Raw genomic sequence first — 17,899 nt, forward strand, 5'->3', positions numbered from 1 at the left:
ATCCTTCACCCATTTAGAGAGGTTTATTCACATCCTTCTTCCTCAAATGACTTTCTCACCAATTTTCCAATCATGCTTTTCCCAAATCCTTGAACATCCAGCCAATCCATTAGCTACAGCCCATTAATCAATGAACAATTGCACTTCTGGCCATTTCTTCTTCCAAACAAAATGTATAACCATACCCAAAGCTCTGCCCACTGTGAAGATTTCTCTTCGCCCATGTCTTTCGGCATTGTCCCAGAAAAGGATTGTAATGCTGCATCTTTCCACTGCTAGGTGGTGCCTTTATTACGTGCAGAGCCATCGGTAAACAAGACCTTAATCTTCTCTTCCTCAGTCAGCTGATCATCAGATATATACCAAGAGGCTATAGGTGCATGCTTGGCAGCAGATGGCATTGTAATGGGAATAGAAATCATAGGCATTTGGGAAACTTTTTCATGTGACTTGCTTGTGACTTCAGGGCCTGCTCAGGCCTGATCATGTACATACCACTTCCATTTGATAACAGATTGCTGCTGTGCCCATCCTACTTTATGACTTGGTGGGTCAGCATTAGGATTAACTCATGATGGGCAGGAGAAGACAGTTAAAAGGAGATGTGGTAGGAACAACCACCCCTGTATCTTTCAAGTCCTTGATGGTGGCACTAATTTCTCCAATTCCTCCAGGGATGTGATACTGTTTTTTAGTCACTATTTTCCTTGGCAGAGGCAACTCTAAGAGCTTCCATTTAGCCTTTTCAACCATAATAGCCCTCATTCCACAGGTCAAGTAACCAAGAATGTGAGAATTCTGCCAACATATATGTGTGTGTGTGTGTGTGTGTGTGTGTGTGTGTGTGTGTGTGTGTGTATGTAACCATCTTGTTAAATAAGAAACACAGAGCCAATTGCAAAGTTAAAAAGCCCAAGAGGTCAGAGCAAAAGCTAAGAGCTAAAAACCTTACCCTTCACTGCCACTGTTGTCCTCCTCCGCAAGAGACCTATATCCTGTGTGTCTGTCCTTTTTATTGACTTTCTGTTCTGCCTTCTCATTGGTTGTAAACCCAACCACATGACCTCCTCATCACTGCCCATTTATACAGACCTCCAGGTCTTCTATGGTTGGTATTGAGATTAAAGGCATGTGTCTCCATGCTGGCTGTATCTTTGAACACACAAAGATCTGCCTAGCTCTGCCTCCCAAGTGCTGGGATTAAAGGCGTGTACCACCACCATCCAGCTTCTGCTATGGCTTGCTATTAGCTCTGACCTCCAGGCAACTTTATTTATTAACATAGAAGTAAAATCACATTTCAGTACAAATAAAATATCACCATGTGTGTATATGTATATGTGTGTGTGTGCACATGTATATACATATAAGTTAAACATTCTGGGACTGGAGAAATAACTACAGGATGAGTTCAGGGGCCTACAGGACCTACTGTGAGTCAGACTTCAGCCAAAACTCCATTAATCATCCAACCTCTATAAGTCTCTACTTTTTTTTTTTTTTTTTTTTTTTTTTTTTTTTTTTTTTTGAAGCAAACAAGAACTTGTAGAGACTATGACAACATACACAAGACATGCACAAATCTAAGCCAGATGGGGTTCCACATGGGGCCTAAGAGGGGAATTGGACACAAGTCCCTATCCTTAACCTAGAAGCCATCTCCAATTACAACTCTTCACATAGGAAAAAGAAATTATATTCTCTTACCAAGTCTCATTAGTAGTACAAACCATACTTAAGGGCATATTGTATGCCCAGTAGTAGATAATTAACACACAATGAATTCAATGGTAATTTTGGAGGTTTTTTTCTACCATCTATGTACTTATCTTTTTATTTATTATTTTTTTTTTTTTTTTTTTTTTTTTTTTTTTAATTTATTTTAATTTATTTTTCAATACAATTCAGTTCTACATATTGGTCACGGATTCCCTTGTTCTCCCCCCTCCCGTCCCCCTCACCTTCCCCCCAACGCCCCCCCCCCATTTGTGTTGTTTCTTTTTTTTTTTTTTTTTTTTTTCCCCTTTTCTATTTTAATAAAAAGGAAAAAAAAGAAAAAGGTTATAACTAACAAAAGAAAAACTATATACAAAAGTACAATGTATAAGTCTCTACTTTAACTGGAGTTTAAGAATTGTTTCTTGGGTTCTCTCAGAATCAGCGTCAGTTCAAAACCAGTGGACCCTGGAAATTCTGTTTCCTTTCCCCCAGTGTATGGTTACTCTTGTAAAAAGCCATAGGTCCCTCTGGGGAAGGACTGAAGAAAGGCTAACAGTAGAACTTGTAGGTATTTTATCAAGGTCCTTCTTCAGGGGAACCTGGCCATCACTTCATTCAGGGGTTCTGGGTCAGCAAACTAGCTCAAGTATGGAAATTGGTACACAGGCCAAGAATCCCTTTTGCCACAATCCAGTATAGCCTTCCTTTTATTTGTTTGAGGATTTTTCTTCTCATAAGACCAAATGACCATGCAGTAGGCTTCTTACCTACTTCATGCCTGGAAACACAATGACTGGTTAGCAAGTGCCAAAGGCCCATATGAGTCATGTCACCATAAATGCACTTTGCCTGTGCTGACTATTACGGATCAGGCCATTATGGCCATTTCTTCATCTCTGCTGCCCATTACGATAATTATGATCACTTTGCCTTTGGCAAAAGTGCTGCCACCTGGTCTCTGCTACCTTCTGGCCCAATTAAGCCCATTTAATTCATCCAACTGAACAGTAGTTTCTCTAACCATTTTCCTCTAACACACGGAAAATGGCGAAAACAAGGCTCCTCAGATTCACTGGTGCCCCCTCACTGTAGATGTAACCAACCGTCTTACTAAATAAGAAACACAGAGCCGATTCAGAGAAGAAAGCCAAGATGTCAGAACTAAAAGCCTTACCCTTCTTGCTTCAGCCAAGAGAGCTCTCCAAAAGGGACCTACTTCCTGTGTGTGTGTGTGTGTGTGTGTCTTTATATAGTCTAGCTGTTCTGCCTTCTCATTGGTTGTAAACCCAAACACGTGACTGCCTCGTCATTGCCTGTATGTACAGCCCTCCAGGTCCTCTATGGTATTGAGATTAAAGGCGTGCGCCACCACCGCCACTCACTTGCTATGGCTCTGATAGCTCTGACCCCCGGGCAACTTTATTTATTAACACAATTAAAATCACATTTCAGTACAAGTAAAATACCACCACACCTCACTATTTTGCATCTTATAGGATTAGTGAAGGGTGTGTCTTCTGGGTCTTCCCATTGTTGAGGATTAGGTTTTACACGGTGTGCACACTCTAGCATTATAGTTTCCAGGGTTTGTTTTTTTTTTTTTTTGGATGTACTAGAATGGAAAGCTAAACCATCATTTCCTTTTCATAGTTTAGCTCAGGCTGACTGTTCAGTCATTGCCTGCTCCTGTTTTTGTTGCCTAAGAAATGCACGAGCAAGTCAAATGGCAGGCTTAACAGTGAGGTGGTTTAGGCATTATCCTTGGAGAAATCAAAGTGGTTTTGTATTCAGGATTCTCCAGTTCTAAATGTCTGTAGTTAAACTTGTCAAGGCCTACCTAAATTTTCTAAATCTACTTTGATTGTTGATTTTCCTATATATTTAGCAACATAGCTATGCTCTGATCTCCACCACAGCAGTTCTCAACCTGTGGGTTGTGACCCCTTTGGGGATTGAACGTCCCTTTCACAGCAGTCTCCTAAGACCATCAAAAAACATAGGTATTTACATTATGATTCATAACAGTAGTAAAATTAGTTATGAAGAAGCAACAAAAATAATTTTATGATTGGAGGTCATCACACATGAAGAACTGTATTAAAGGGTCACAACATTAGAAAGGTTAAGAACTACTGCTCTAACAGCTGCCCAGTGTCCTGAGAATATATTTTACATATTCAAATTGCCTTTCACCTAATATATTAATGCTTTCTCCTCATATTTTTCTTATTTTAGGGCTCTCTACATTCAGTCAAATATTCCCCTTTTGAGATGTGGTCTTACACTACCCTGGTTGTACTTGAACTTGTGAACCTCCAGAGTGCTTGGCTTATAGACATGCATCACCACACTAGGCTTCTTCTTCATTTATTATATAGCTAAGCTTAAATGGCATGGCTACATAAAAAAGTACACATTGATCCAGAAAAACCGGATGATGCTAGAATTCTTACCAGCATATGAACTTCTAGAATTTATTAGAGAATACCATATATAGTGATTCTCTGTCACACTAATTATTCTACTTTCACCTTCATGTTTTGTTTCTTTCTTTTTCTAGGAAATATTGATAATTTTATAATGTAATCTATTAACATTCAACACCATAATTCAGGAACTAATGCTAATTAAAAATCCAGCCGGGTGGTGGTGGTGCATGCCTTTAATCCCAGCACTCGGGAGGCAGAGGCAGGTGGATCTTTGTGAGTTCGAGGCCAGCCTGGTCTACAGAGCGAGATCCAGGAAAAGGCGCAAAGCTACACAGAGAAACCCTGTCTCAAAAAACCAAAAAAAAAAAAAAAAAATCCAGGCACTGGAGGGAAATAAACTATAAGTCAAGAGTTTATCACCACATGATTTTCTCATATACTTTGGGCCAAGAAGAAATAGATATGCCCAAGAGGCAAAGAAAGACGAATCCAATTTGAAGCAGAACTAACTGAATTATGAGTGGGAAAACAAACTTCAGAATTGATATTGAGTATAGATGTAAAGATAAGTTCACTGTTCATCAGTTTACATTAATATTTACATGATGGAACTCAAGATTTTTCTACCTTAGATAGGTTTCTGGTGTCCCTGATAAGAACAAGAGGAATAGAATGGATCTCTGATGTCACAATGGATCACCCATCAGTCAGAAATGAGACTTCACATGCACAGTACACTTAGAGACAGTGCCTTATTTCCTCTGGATTGACTCCTTAAATAGGCTATCCTAACTCCTTCTATATTTATGTCCTGGATTGATGTAAAATATGTTTATTCTTTATAAATTTGCTACTATTTCTATTTATTTATATTGTTATGAGAAGAGACCAGCCTCTCAAGGCGTGGGCCTCTCTGCAAATTTCTTGCCCCCTTAGAAACTGTAAGCAATTTTAGCATTCTTGTATATGTATAATCTCCAAATCTTGCCTCATTAACCCTTATTTAGATGACAATAACAGTGAAACAACTCCAGGTCTTGCTTATTCTTTTGAGCAACGCTGTTGCAATAGCATTCAAGATATAACTGGATCAGGTACACTAATGGCATCTGAGAACTTTCTAACTCCAAGTTCTCAGGTTTACCTAGACTGACAAAATCAGCAGTCGGTTTCCTACCAAGTTGTCTGGGAAATTCTGAGGCATGCTCCTGCTGGCCAACCTTATTGCTCTTCTGAACTGAGGCTCTTCACTGTTTTCTTATCTTGATCCCTCCTCTTTGGCAGTGTGGGATCCTTTTGCCAGGATCCTATTTTTATATGACCAAAATAGCAAATAAGTTATATTGAAATAGTAAGAACTAATTTGCTACAACACCATCCCTGCTCCTTTGTAACACAGTTACATGAAGAACCAATTTGTTACAACACCATCCCTGCTCCTTTGTAACACAGTTACATGGACCAGTTTAATGACTGCCATTGTTTTGACATGCTGATGGTCAAAAGTTTTCTGGATGGATGTCTGTGATCACTCTAACAGCACCGCGTCTGTGATTGTACAAATGATAAATTAACCAATACTAATACAACTGCAGTTGATGAGTTTATGACTACACTCACTGGGAAGAAATCCTAAATTTTAACCAGTTAAAGGAAAACAGCAGTGTGAGTTTTCTTTGCATCCAAGTTCATGGACTCTGGTTTCTATCTATTAGTCCCTATGGGGTGGGGGTACCTTCTCAAGAAACATAGTTTTTAGCCCATGTAAAAGATGCTTCTCTTGCAATCTGATAAATGTGATTCACTCTGATACAACAGAAGAGGCAGGATGTGAATCAAGTGTTTTCTGGAAGAAACAGAATGAACTGTTCTCCCCGGCCCTGGGGGCACCTCCCTCACTGTGGGGTACCTATGAGAGTTATATCACAGCTGATTAAGCACTTCATTGGAAATCACTAGCAGTCCTACAGTCTCCTGCATCCATTTTCAAAGTCTTATTCTCCTTCTTCAACTGTACTCCTGGAGCTTGGCCTGGTGTTTGACTCTAGGTCTCTGCATCTGCTTCCATCAGTTACTGGAGAAAGGCTCTGTGATGACAGTTAGGGTATTCACAGATCTGATCACTGGGGTAGGCAAGTTCAGGCACTCGCTCCCAGTCTAAGCTGGAGTCATCCTTATGGATTCCTGGGAATTTCCCTAGCACCTGGTTTCTCCCTATCCCCATGAAGTCTCCCTCTATCATGGTATCTCTTTCATTGTTCTCCTACTCCTTCCCTGCTCCAACTCAATCATCCCATTCCCTTATGTTCTCATCCCCCATCCCCTACCCTCCATTGCCCACCTCATCCCCAGTTTACTCATGGAGATCTCATCTATTTCCCCTTTCCAGGATGATCCGTGTGTTCCTCTTTGGGTCGTCCTGGTTTGCTAGTTTCTCTGGAGCTGTGGGTTGCAGTCTGGCCATCCCTTCCCTCACATCTAGCATCCACTTATGAATGAGTACATGCCATGCTTGTCCTTCTGAGTCTGGGTTACCTCACTCAGGATGATATTTTCTAGTTCCATCCATTTGCCTGCAAAATCCATGATGTCATTGTTTTACTGCTGAGTAGTATTCCATTGTGTATATGTACCACATTTTCTTAATCCATTCTTTGGTTGAATGGCCTCTAGGTTGTTTCCAGGTTCTGGCTCTTACGAATAATGCTGCTATGAACATATTTGGGCAGGTGTATGGGGAAACCTACAGAGACAACCAAACCAAACTAGTGGGAACTCATGAAATTTAGACCAACACCTGTGGAGCCTCCACGGGACTGGACTAGGCCCTCTGTATAATCGAGACAGTTGTGTAGCTTGATCTGCTTAAGGGGCCCCCTGGCAGTCGGATCAGGATCCAATCCTGGTGCATGAGCTGGCTTTTTGGAGCCCACTACCTACAGTGGGACACCTTTCACAGCCTTGAGGCAGAGGGAGGGGCTTGAACCTGCCTCAACTGAGTGTACCAGGCTCTGCTGACTCCCCATGGGAGGCCTTACCTTCTTGTAGGAGGGAATGGGGGCTTGGGGGGAAGGCTAGAGGGGCAGGAGGAGAGAAGAGGGGGATCTGTGATTGGTATGTAAAATGAATAAAAAAATTCTTAATTTAAAAAAAAACAAAGTCTTATTCACTCTAGTTTTAAATCTCTATGTGATGTGCAAATCTTTGCTTGTTGATTTATGCATCCGTCAATACCTCTGAATTCCTTAGAACCTCTCAGAAATGGCGTATTTCAAGACATTCCTTTTGATTGTTACAACCAACCCCCATTTGAGGAAACAGAGAGTTCAAGATCACAAAAACACATCAAGATCAGAGGGCAGTTCAGGGCCATTACTTCCACCCTGTTCCAGATTCTGGTTCTGCACTCTGACCTTGCTGGCTATAGCTCCAAAGAGACAAGGAGCCAAGCAGACCTGGCTGCCATATGTGATAGCTGAATGGTAGTATCAGATGAGTGAATGGGACAGAAAAGGGTTTCTTTCCGTTTCAGTTACTGTGGACAGACTCTTCAAACAGGAAATAACAAAGTAGAAAGGGATGCATTACTTTCAACACAAAAGCAAAGGGAGAATAGACTGTGAGGAAAGGGATGTGCCCATACTTTGTGGCTTTGTATAGTAGCAGGTTTTTTTTCCTACCTTTTGTCAATTCCTTCTTCCAGAAGCTATTTTAAAACCACAGTTTTATTCTTCCAGATCCTTTTGTTTTTCAGATACTTTCTTCAAACTCTGTTTACTAAGGGGGAAGTAAGAAGTCCTTCAGAGCCCTTTATTATATTTTCTTCTATTTTTTCTCTTGTCTGTATGTACTGATTAGAACCTGAAGTGAGCACTAGCTAGTCTTAACTTAATAATTTGGTGACAGTGTAACATGAACTAAGGCCTTCAAAAGCTCACTATTAGTTACCACTTAAGGATTGCATTTCCTCTACAGATTCAGATAGAGTTTTGCTAGATGAGAAAAAAAAAACAGCTCTTTATTAAGTACCTACTGTGTACTGTCTGTGAAGCTCTCATCACGTGAAACCGGCAGTATAAGCCAAGGAAGGAGGTAACACAAGGGCTGAATGGTGAGGATACAGGAGAGGATAACCAGCATTTGAAGATGACACAGCTGTAAGGGAGCCAGAAACCAACCGTGATGAGGTGAACAGCAACCAGACTGTGCTCCAGGGAGACCTCAGGGGACCTTCTGAGTGTCTGAAAAATCAGTTCTAGCAGGAATCAACCCATTTGTTTATGTTATATAGTATGCTGAGAGCTTTCCATTAGTGTTTGCTGCAGGAGACAGATATGTGAAGGCCAATTTAAGAAAGGTGGAAGCCAAGGCAAACCATCTAATGTGTAACAAACCTGAATGCATTTTCATAAGAGAAAGAGTTGAATTTTACATCTGCTTTTGTAAGTCATGTGTGATACCCACCTGTGGATAGTAGGGTAAAGGCAGAGAGGAAAAGTCTTACACAGCTACTGAACAGGAAAGTGAAGGATCATTTATACTTTGGGTAAGGCAAATCTTCTTCCAGGTAATTAAAAAAATAGGACATATAAACGTCAACATTTAATTTAAAGCTTAAGAGTGAAACATATATTTATTGTTTCCATGTGAGAAAAGAATCTGAAATGATCATTGAAAGAGCAGTGTAGCTACACTTTAAAATGCGACCATGGAAGAAACTCATGATTTCTGCAGGGACTCTCTTGTAATTTTATTTAACAAATCACATGTAATTAGTTACTTTAAAGACTTCATCAAGATTCATGGGTATAATATTTGAACAACAGAATGATAAAATAGTAAAATAGTAGCTGGTTTGATATTACCACTAAGAATTATTATGTTTGACCCATTGAAAACAACATGTCAGGTTTAATATATGTAACATATATTATTATAATTAATATATTATATAATTCAATATATATTAGCAGCATGGAAAAACCTATGACTTAAATAAGAGAATATTTAACTATTTAATATTCTTTTCAACTTGGGACAAAGGATTAGTAGAAGTAAGTATGGGAATACATATGCTTTGTGAAAACCAAGTTACTATTATCTAACATATGTACTAAGGCTCTTCCTTAGTATTGATATCTCAGGCAAGAGTCTAAATATAAGCCTACGTATTACATACATATTATGTGTCAAGCATGTAAATAAAACTACAAGGCAATTCAATAAGTTCCTATTTTCCCCTTTGCAAATAATTTTAACACCCAGGAAAATTAGTTTCAAATTTAGAATTCTTAGAAAGTTCAAAATCCTTGGAGAATTGTACATAAGTATGCTAGTTCGGGAATAAGCTGCCCTCTGGCCTTTGGAAAGTCCCTTTGCTCATTCTCAGGTCATTCCTGAAAACTAAGCGTTGTCAGAGAAGATGTATGACCCATCAGCAGGAAGGAAATTTCAGCTAAAACTTCATATCATATCTCTATGAGCAAAAGCCACTGGGTTGGAACATTTGGAGTCTAGTGGTCTAGGATATGCTCACAAGTTCAGACTTATGCTCTAGGGAGACCTGTTTCCTTGATTCTGATCACTTCTCATCACAGGAAGAAATACCAAGCCAAAGCAAGCCCAAAGTTGAGAATAGTAAATGCAAAAACAAAGCCAAAGCCTCTCTCCATTTTTCTTACCATGGTTCTAATGCTAGAACTACAAATGCTGAACCAGGACAGATGTCAGGGCTGAAAGAAAACACATCTAAATTCTTAAACAAACTAGAATATATGTTAGCCTGAATTTAAGGAGCATGTGTCAATTACAGAACATAAACAAACTGCAGTCTATAAAAATGACCAGAGCATATAGACCTGGATCACCAGGCATTGTATTTTGTAACAAAAATAAAATGATGATGATGATGATGTGCATAAAGAAAAACAACAAAAAAAGGAAGCAGAGCAAAGAAAAAGAAGGGAATCCCTGGGTTCCTGGGTGGCAATGAATTCTTTGTTCACTGAGTATATATTCCTTTGGTAGCCTGGATGTGCAGCCAGAAGCACGCAGCTTCTGGAGCTCTTGGCACTCAGCAGATGGAAACTCAGGACCACACATATACAAGTAGTGCACATGCTCCCCATGGGACAAAATGAGACACAAGTGACTAGGCCTTCGATGTTTGTTTCCACCCTTTGCTCCTGCATGCTGTAAGCTGAGGTAAATGTTTACAAAACTTTTGGAAACTAGCATGTTAATTTTGATCCAAGGGAGGGGTTGTTTCTGGTCAACTGAGGGATTTTGAAATGCTCTCCAGTTGGAACATAAACCATTTCATTTTGTAATTATAAGAGAGATGAAACCAGATTTAATTCAACAACTTTTTTAATAGCTGCATCTGCTGTAAACCACGTTGTAAATTTGTTCGTGTAATTTGAATTGTAGTTTCTGTAGATTCAAAACAAAGCAACATCGTGCAAAGATTTTCCTGCTTACACGGAACTGTTCCTGTCATGGGAGTGCACTGTCATAGTACAGCATTGTGAAACTCAGTGTGGATTACTCTTCAATCATTAAATACAGAAAGTCCCCATGATCCAGCTATATCACTCCTGATACATAGCCAGAAGGCTCTATATCTTATCACAGAGGAACTCATGCTTCCATGTTCCTTAACACATTATTTGTAAGCAAGGAAATGGAACCAACCTAGATGTCCACCGATAGATAAGTGAACGAAGAAAATGTAGTATATATGCACGACTGAATTTTTATTCTGCTGTAAGGAAAAGAAAAATAATGAAAGGAGATTGATGGACCTGGAAAGTATTACATCGAGTAGGTAACCAAGATCATAAACAAAACTACATAATCTCTTTTATACACAAATCTTAGCTTTTAATGTCTACCTGTGTGTGCATAAATAGGTGTGAGTGTGTCTATAGACTAAGACACTAACAAGGAAGTTGGGAGAGGAAAAAGAGTGTCCAGGAAGGGGGACAATTGTGACGTGAGAGCAGAAAGGAAGCTAGAAGGGTACAAGGGGTGGGGTAAGGCAGGAATGTGGGTAAGGATACGGGGGAGGAGAATCAAAATTTTATTTGAAAATTAAACCTATCACTGTGTGTACTGATTAAATTTTTTAATTAAAGCATAACTGTAACATATTAGATTGTCAGATACCATGTAAATGGTAGAATCTGTCTGGAGGAATTTCATCTCATACTCTAACATCCCCAGTGTGCTTCCGGAATAGTGTATGTTTGGAACAGTTGGTAGACTTAAATATGTTTTATAATGTAATAATATAATCTCAGCTATAACAATGTTAACTTCACTTTGTGTATGCATTAGCATTTGTTATTAGGCATCACACTCAGAGATTTATTTTTACAAATGATTAACTTCAGAGGTAATAGTTTCAAAATGGGTTGAGCAGTATGTGATCTGCCTAGTTGGTTCTGTTATATTTTAACCTTTTCCAACTGAATAGTTCAAAATACTATGGGAGTAATTTTGCTAAATGTAAGCATTTTCCTTTATGTGAGCCTTGTGTTATTTTTAATTCTATATCAGTATTAGCATAATATTTTAATGCCTATCTCTTCTGGGTGTGTAGTATTTACAGTTTTGCTTACTTTTATCAGTAAATACATTTGATTAGCATTCTTAAACACAATATTTTGTATATTTGCTTATATTTTTATATTCTCAAGCACATATGGTGTTTTAAATTCTCCTTTGAATAATTATGACATATTACTGGTTCCATCATTAGTGATTGAGTTAAACAAAATCTTTGATGCTGTGGGATGTTCTGTATGACAAATGTGTTGCTAATTAGTCAATAAATAAAACACTGATTGGCCATTGGCTAGGCAGGAAGTGTAGGCAGGACAAGGAGGAGAATAAAGCTGGGAAGTGGAAGGCTGAGTCAGAGAGACACTGCCAGCCACCACGATGAGAAACAGCATGTGAAGATGCCGGTAAGCCACGAGCCATGTGGCAAGGTACAGACTAATAGAAATGGATTAATTTAAGCTGTAAGAACAGTTAGCAAGAAGCCTGCCACGGCCATACAGTTTGTAACCAATATAAGTCTCTGTGTTTACTTGGTCGGGTCTGAGCGGCTGTGGGACTGGCAGGTGAGAAAGATTTGTCCTGACTGTGGGCCAGGCAGGAAAACTCCAGCTACACTTTGACACATTTAAGTTCTTATTTGTATGAGGTTATGACCTTGTTTTCTCTTTTTTTAAAAAAAATTTCATTATTTTATTTCTAGTATTTAACACAAACCCACACACTGAAATATAGTGCAGAAAGGAGAAAAATTCCCTAAAAACATTCCTATGAGAGGAAATTTCCTTTTATTATAGCATAAGAACCTGTGCGTGTTAGAGTCTTAGCATAGAAAACAAATTCGTATTTTTTAATTAATTTATTAAATTCACTTACTAGTTTATTGAAGTCTTTAAAGAGAGGACTAAAAAATCACCATTTATTTGGCAAAATATTTCATTAACTGTTGCAAAAATTTTGTGAGAAATTCAATTACTCTGTACTCCAATGAAGATGAGTGAACATCAATGTTAACTTGCAACTTTAATACTCTCATAAAATCTAAATAGAGATTTTTAAGTAGATATAGCATAAGTTCTTTTAAGTGACTGGAACATCTTGAATAATGTTTCTGTGAGCAAATTAAAACACAAAGGAAATTACAACATTCACATTAAAACATCTAAGCAGTGAGTAGTACAACACTGTGAGTACTATTAAGCTCTATACAGTTTGTTATATTTAAACAAACACAAAACTCCAGGATGGATGATTTATCAGTTAAAAAAAAAATACAAAGTCACTTCTAAAAATGTCAGCCATGACTTTAACAAATAATTGTAGAAAATGATAGATCTAACTTTCAAAACGCTAGAAATTCTCCAAATTAGTTTCTAGGCACCAGAGAAGTTTTCTTATGAAACTGTCAGATTTTTTTTCTTCTGCAAGCAATACAGAAAGTTTTCAGCGGCGCTTCAGCTTTCAAGAAGTCTAGTTTCAAAAATAGCATTGCAGAACTAATACTGACTGATCTCAGACTGGTGTAGCTGAGGATTACACCACAGTGGATGCTGGCATTAAAGAAATCTCAACGACACTCAATATGATAAAAGAATAATAAAACTGAAAATTATACCTTTTAAACTTGTTCTCTAGTAACTCGGCATTCTGTACTATCGTTTATCGTTAATACTTGACTGGAAGAATGCAGAACTACGTGAACACTGTCAGCAAAAATATGAATCTAGGCCTCTGAATAATAAATAGCTAACATTTGAATGTAGTAAGAGGAAGTTTTATACAGTTTTGGCAACTGAAAGTTCAGAACAATCTGCATTCCTTCTTAATGCTGGCTTGCTATGAAATCCACAAAATTGAAACTACTTTAGTAACACCGTTTCCTGTATAGGTAAATTACAAATCTGTATAACAGATCATCTAACATGTCAGTTCTTGATAATTTGAATTATTTTCCTTGATGATTTTAAACAACTATTGCAGCATAAGACACTATTAGTGATGACTAAATCCTTACTTTCATCCATTGTAACCTGACTAACATACTTCAAAACACACATATATGACTTTCGCCAAACTGACTTGTACTAACTCAAGTCAATCTTGTTCTTCAGAAAGCCCAGAACAAAGTAATATTAGAAAAATTAAATCCATTTAGATGTCGCTTTACCTCATGAACAAAGCTTTCTTCTGTCTTAATTTAATTCTTATCTAAATACCTGACAGTTCTTCCTCAATAAGTTCAAGGCTTTCCCTGACTTGGATTATCACCATAGTAGTTTACTGAAATACTGAAACAGTATATTATATAGATAAAATTCCTCTATGGTTCATTTAAAAGATAACCTGGGTCTTTTTCAAAACCATATGTCTTCATCTAGTAATAGTAAAGTTACATTTTAGTGAATTAAAGTCTACACATGTAGCAGACTAGCTTTTCTTGCTGTAGTTGTTAAAAATTTCCTGATTTCAGTGAGTTGTCACCAACATCAAAGAAGAAATATGTCAGCACACCAAAGATAATGTGTTTGTGAAATTATGGCTTTGCATTTTTAAATAAATATTTCATATCTTATCACTGCTATTTCTAGGGTTTGTTCTTGGTTCTGAAACTACTGATGCTGGTATCTGGTTGTCCTTAAAATATTTACCAAATATAGAATTCAGGACTCTATTTCACCATAGAATCAGCCCAGATACAGTATCAGCTACTAAGTTGCATATGATGCTACATTATCTATCTGCTTTAAATGTTACCTAGCTTGTGTTTTGAACTGAAACAATAAAATAAAATGGCAGAGTATTTACAGGTTCATTTTCACAGCAATCTCCTCTCTCTCTCTCTCTCTCTCTCTCTCTCTCTCTCTCTCTCTCTCTCTCAGGTTTAGAAGATAAAAAGAAATCCTTCATTGATTCTCTTCATGTAAAATGATTGATCACTTGTCTACACAGTAGAAATGGAAAGGCAAGGCCAGAGTTTCTATTTACAGATTCAGGAAAACTGATTTCCTCCTATGCCTGCAATAAGATTTTTTTTTAAGTAGCTGGCAAAGTGTTTGCAGCTTCCACCGATGTATTTCCCTAGTGATTCAGAAAATGATTGCAAACTGTAGAATTTGCTCACCAAGTGTCAAAACGGATTGCCACAGGATACAACCATATGTGGCAGCAACTGAGAAACCCATAGGAATTCTGCTCAGTCGCTTTTCTTAAAGAATATGAGATGACAGTCCATTGGAGGCATTCTAAAGAGGGTTGGAGTCTTTTCTGGGCAAACTGTTCACTGCCACCAAATGACAACAGGACAAAGAGATTTACAACAAACAAAAAATCAAAATGTCTTCTCATGTCTGAAAGATTGAGTGAGGTTTCCTCAGGTGGAAAGAGCAGAGCTCTGGCTGGTGTGGGTGTGAAGGTGCACAGTCACCCACGGGTTGAGTGCCGCTGTGTTGTGTGGGTTCCGAGGCATGTCAGAGTTGATTGTGCTTATCTTCTTTCCAATTCCACATTCAGTGACGTCAGGTTGGTAACTTGAAATCAGTCACAGTGGGAGTATTTACTGGCCAACATCATCAGTTGAGGCTTTTCCCCCCCATAGAGAGAGGGTTGTTAAATTTATCAACACAAGTCTCATTTCACTTGAGGACTTTCTTTGTGGCATTCAAGAAATTCATTTACTATTAAATCTTCTGGCTTTAAAACCATAGGTTCAAGTGGCACGAAACAGGTGAGAGCTCTCTATTTTCACATGACTAGATCATACATTTTTTCTGGTTTTAAGGCAACACTTTCAATATCCTGGATGCTTTTTCCATTTAAGTGTTCAGTGGGACAGTCGTGACTGTACCCTGGGACATCACTGATTGTTGACACTGTGTAGGATGCACTGCGGAGAGCATCAGAGTGGGAAAAGCCATTTCCAAATTGGATCTTATATTGGTTCCAATTTCTTCTCAGAATTGCTTGAACCTATCAATCAACAAGAAACAGAAAGAGCAAGAACAACCCATTAGGTGATTTGAAAATGTTCTATTCGAAGCACAGATGCCATCACCTTTATACTATCAGGTCAGCCTCTGCAACCTAGAGGCTGATCACTTCTAGGTCATGAAATATTTGCTCTATGGCACGATATATGTTTGCCCAAGTGTTCATTGTTTGAATAGTTTTTCCCAGACTGTCATTTGATTTTTGGCTAGTTTTTAATGTGCTGTGGGATAATCCTGTACACTGTGAAAATGTGTTGCTCTCCTGGTCAATAAAAAGCTGATTGGCAGGTAACCATGCAGGAAGTATAGGTGGGACAACCAGAGTAAGGACTGGGAAGAAGAAGGAAGGAGATGCAGAGAGAAACGAGATGGGTGTGCTGTACTGAGAAAAGGTACCAAGCCATGTGGCGAAGCATGGATAAGAAATATGAGTTAATTTAAATGTAAGAGTTAGTAACAAGGCTGAGCTATCAGCCAACATTTACAATTAATATTAAGTTTCTGGGTGATTATTTGGAAGCATCTGTGGCACAAGAAAACTCCACCTACATTTATGTGCCTCTCCCCAGGAATCTAAGCATCTAAAAAATTTTGCAGCAATCCATATACTCTTAACATCCTCAGATGTTAAGGATACATAATTAACTTTCTGTTCAACATATTCATGTAAAATCTATATTAAATATTTTATAAAGTCTGTCCTATTTCTTTTCTTGTTCCCTCTTCAAACTCTAAACATTCTACAAGCAATACTGATCTATAGGAAGCTTTGGGGGTACTTTCAAGTCTCTTATATGCTATTACTTAAGATGAAAACAAAGTTTTCCTGTCTTATTTCATGTTTTAGTATTAAAGGAAAAGTGATGGTCAAATATGTAGGCATCCATTTCTTAAACATAATTCAAAATTAATTACAGACATGTTCATTTAATTTCTTTGTAATTCAAACACTATATAAGTAAAATACTATAAGCTCAGTTATACAATATATTATTAAGAAGTTCAGCAACTTTTGGACTTTCAGGACAATTCTTTTGTATCTGATAACAAAAGCTAATGTATATTCCTGTAACTATTGTGGTAATAAAAGAATTACAGGATAATGTACGTATTTATTTTGAATAAAATTGCATTTGCTTCTCCTGTGGTTTAGTAATTGTAAATCAACAAATAAGATATTTAAATTAAAGTAGCTTAGTAATGTTTATGCATGTAATATCTTTAAAAATGCAAGCAAATTATAACTGTAATGAGTTTTCTTTTGTTTTGGTTTGGTTTTTTGGTTTTTGTTTTTTTGGGTTTTTTTTGGTTTTTTGAGACAGGGTTTCTCTGTGTCACAGTCCTGGCTGTCCTAGAACTCATTTTGTAGACCAGGCTGGCCTGGAACTCACTGAGATCTATCTGTCTGCCTCTGCCTCCCAAGTGCTGGAATTAAAGGCCTGTGACACCATCACCCAATCTGTAATGGCTTTAAATGGTATGTGTTAAGTAAATATTTAGAGATATGAAAAATGCTTTTAAACAATTATGTAACTATTTGGTGGGAATTATTTTATTCTCATGTTTATACATATTTTTCTTGTTTATTATGAATGCTAGACTAATCAGATGCTGGACCTACACAGATTCAAGTTGAATGGGAGTGGGATGTAGCTTCCCATAAAATAGTCCACACTAATGTTAAAAGACCTCAACAAGAAGACACCCATCTTGAGGCCCTAGGACAGATAGTTCTAAAAGAAAAGCTAACCAAATCCCAGCAGTCAAAATTAGTTTGAGCTGTTAGATGTTTGACCTTGAAGAATCTATGGTGATGGTTATCAACTTATTTCTTCTTAGTGATTTCTTCTTAAATCAACAGAAAAATCATGAAAAGACAATATCCTGAAGTGTGAATTATTATTTACCAAAGTTAAAAATGAATTTAATAAAGACCCAGGGTCTTTGCAAACATGTGTGATAAAAAATGTTAATTTTTAACTTCTTTCTCTAATATAAGACCATGTTTATTTAACAGACTGTTAAATTAGACATTCAGTAAGTTTAAATGGGAAAAAAATAAAAAACATGTAGCTGGGTGCTATAAAAGATATAGATATGGTTTAAGTGGTTTGTGTATGAGTTTTATGCAGGCAGCTAAATCCAATGATTAGCATAGTATATGCTCATTTATGCACCATAAGGATCAATAATAATTAATAA

General features: G+C 37.6%; 1 protein-coding gene across 4 annotated transcripts in view; it reads right to left on the bottom strand.

Annotated features, from left to right (window-relative positions):
• Nucleotides 1–8,762: 8,762 nt before the first annotated feature.
• Nucleotides 8,763–17,899, bottom strand: part of Calcrl (calcitonin receptor like receptor) — a 100,829-nt gene continuing 91,692 nt past the window's right edge. For all 4 annotated transcript variants that reach the window (XM_052724951.1, XM_052724948.1, XM_052724949.1 and 1 more), the window contains one exon: nt 8,763–15,677. In XM_052724951.1, the coding sequence (XP_052580911.1) occupies nt 15,453–15,677 (225 nt within the window). In that variant the 3' untranslated portion in view covers nt 8,763–15,452. The remainder of the gene's footprint in view (nt 15,678–17,899) is intronic.

The sequence above is a fragment of the Peromyscus californicus genome, unplaced genomic scaffold (genome assembly GCF_007827085.1).
Source record: "Peromyscus californicus insignis strain IS unplaced genomic scaffold, ASM782708v3 Scaffold_7__1_contigs__length_154581171, whole genome shotgun sequence".
Taxonomy (NCBI): Eukaryota; Metazoa; Chordata; class Mammalia; order Rodentia; family Cricetidae; genus Peromyscus; species Peromyscus californicus.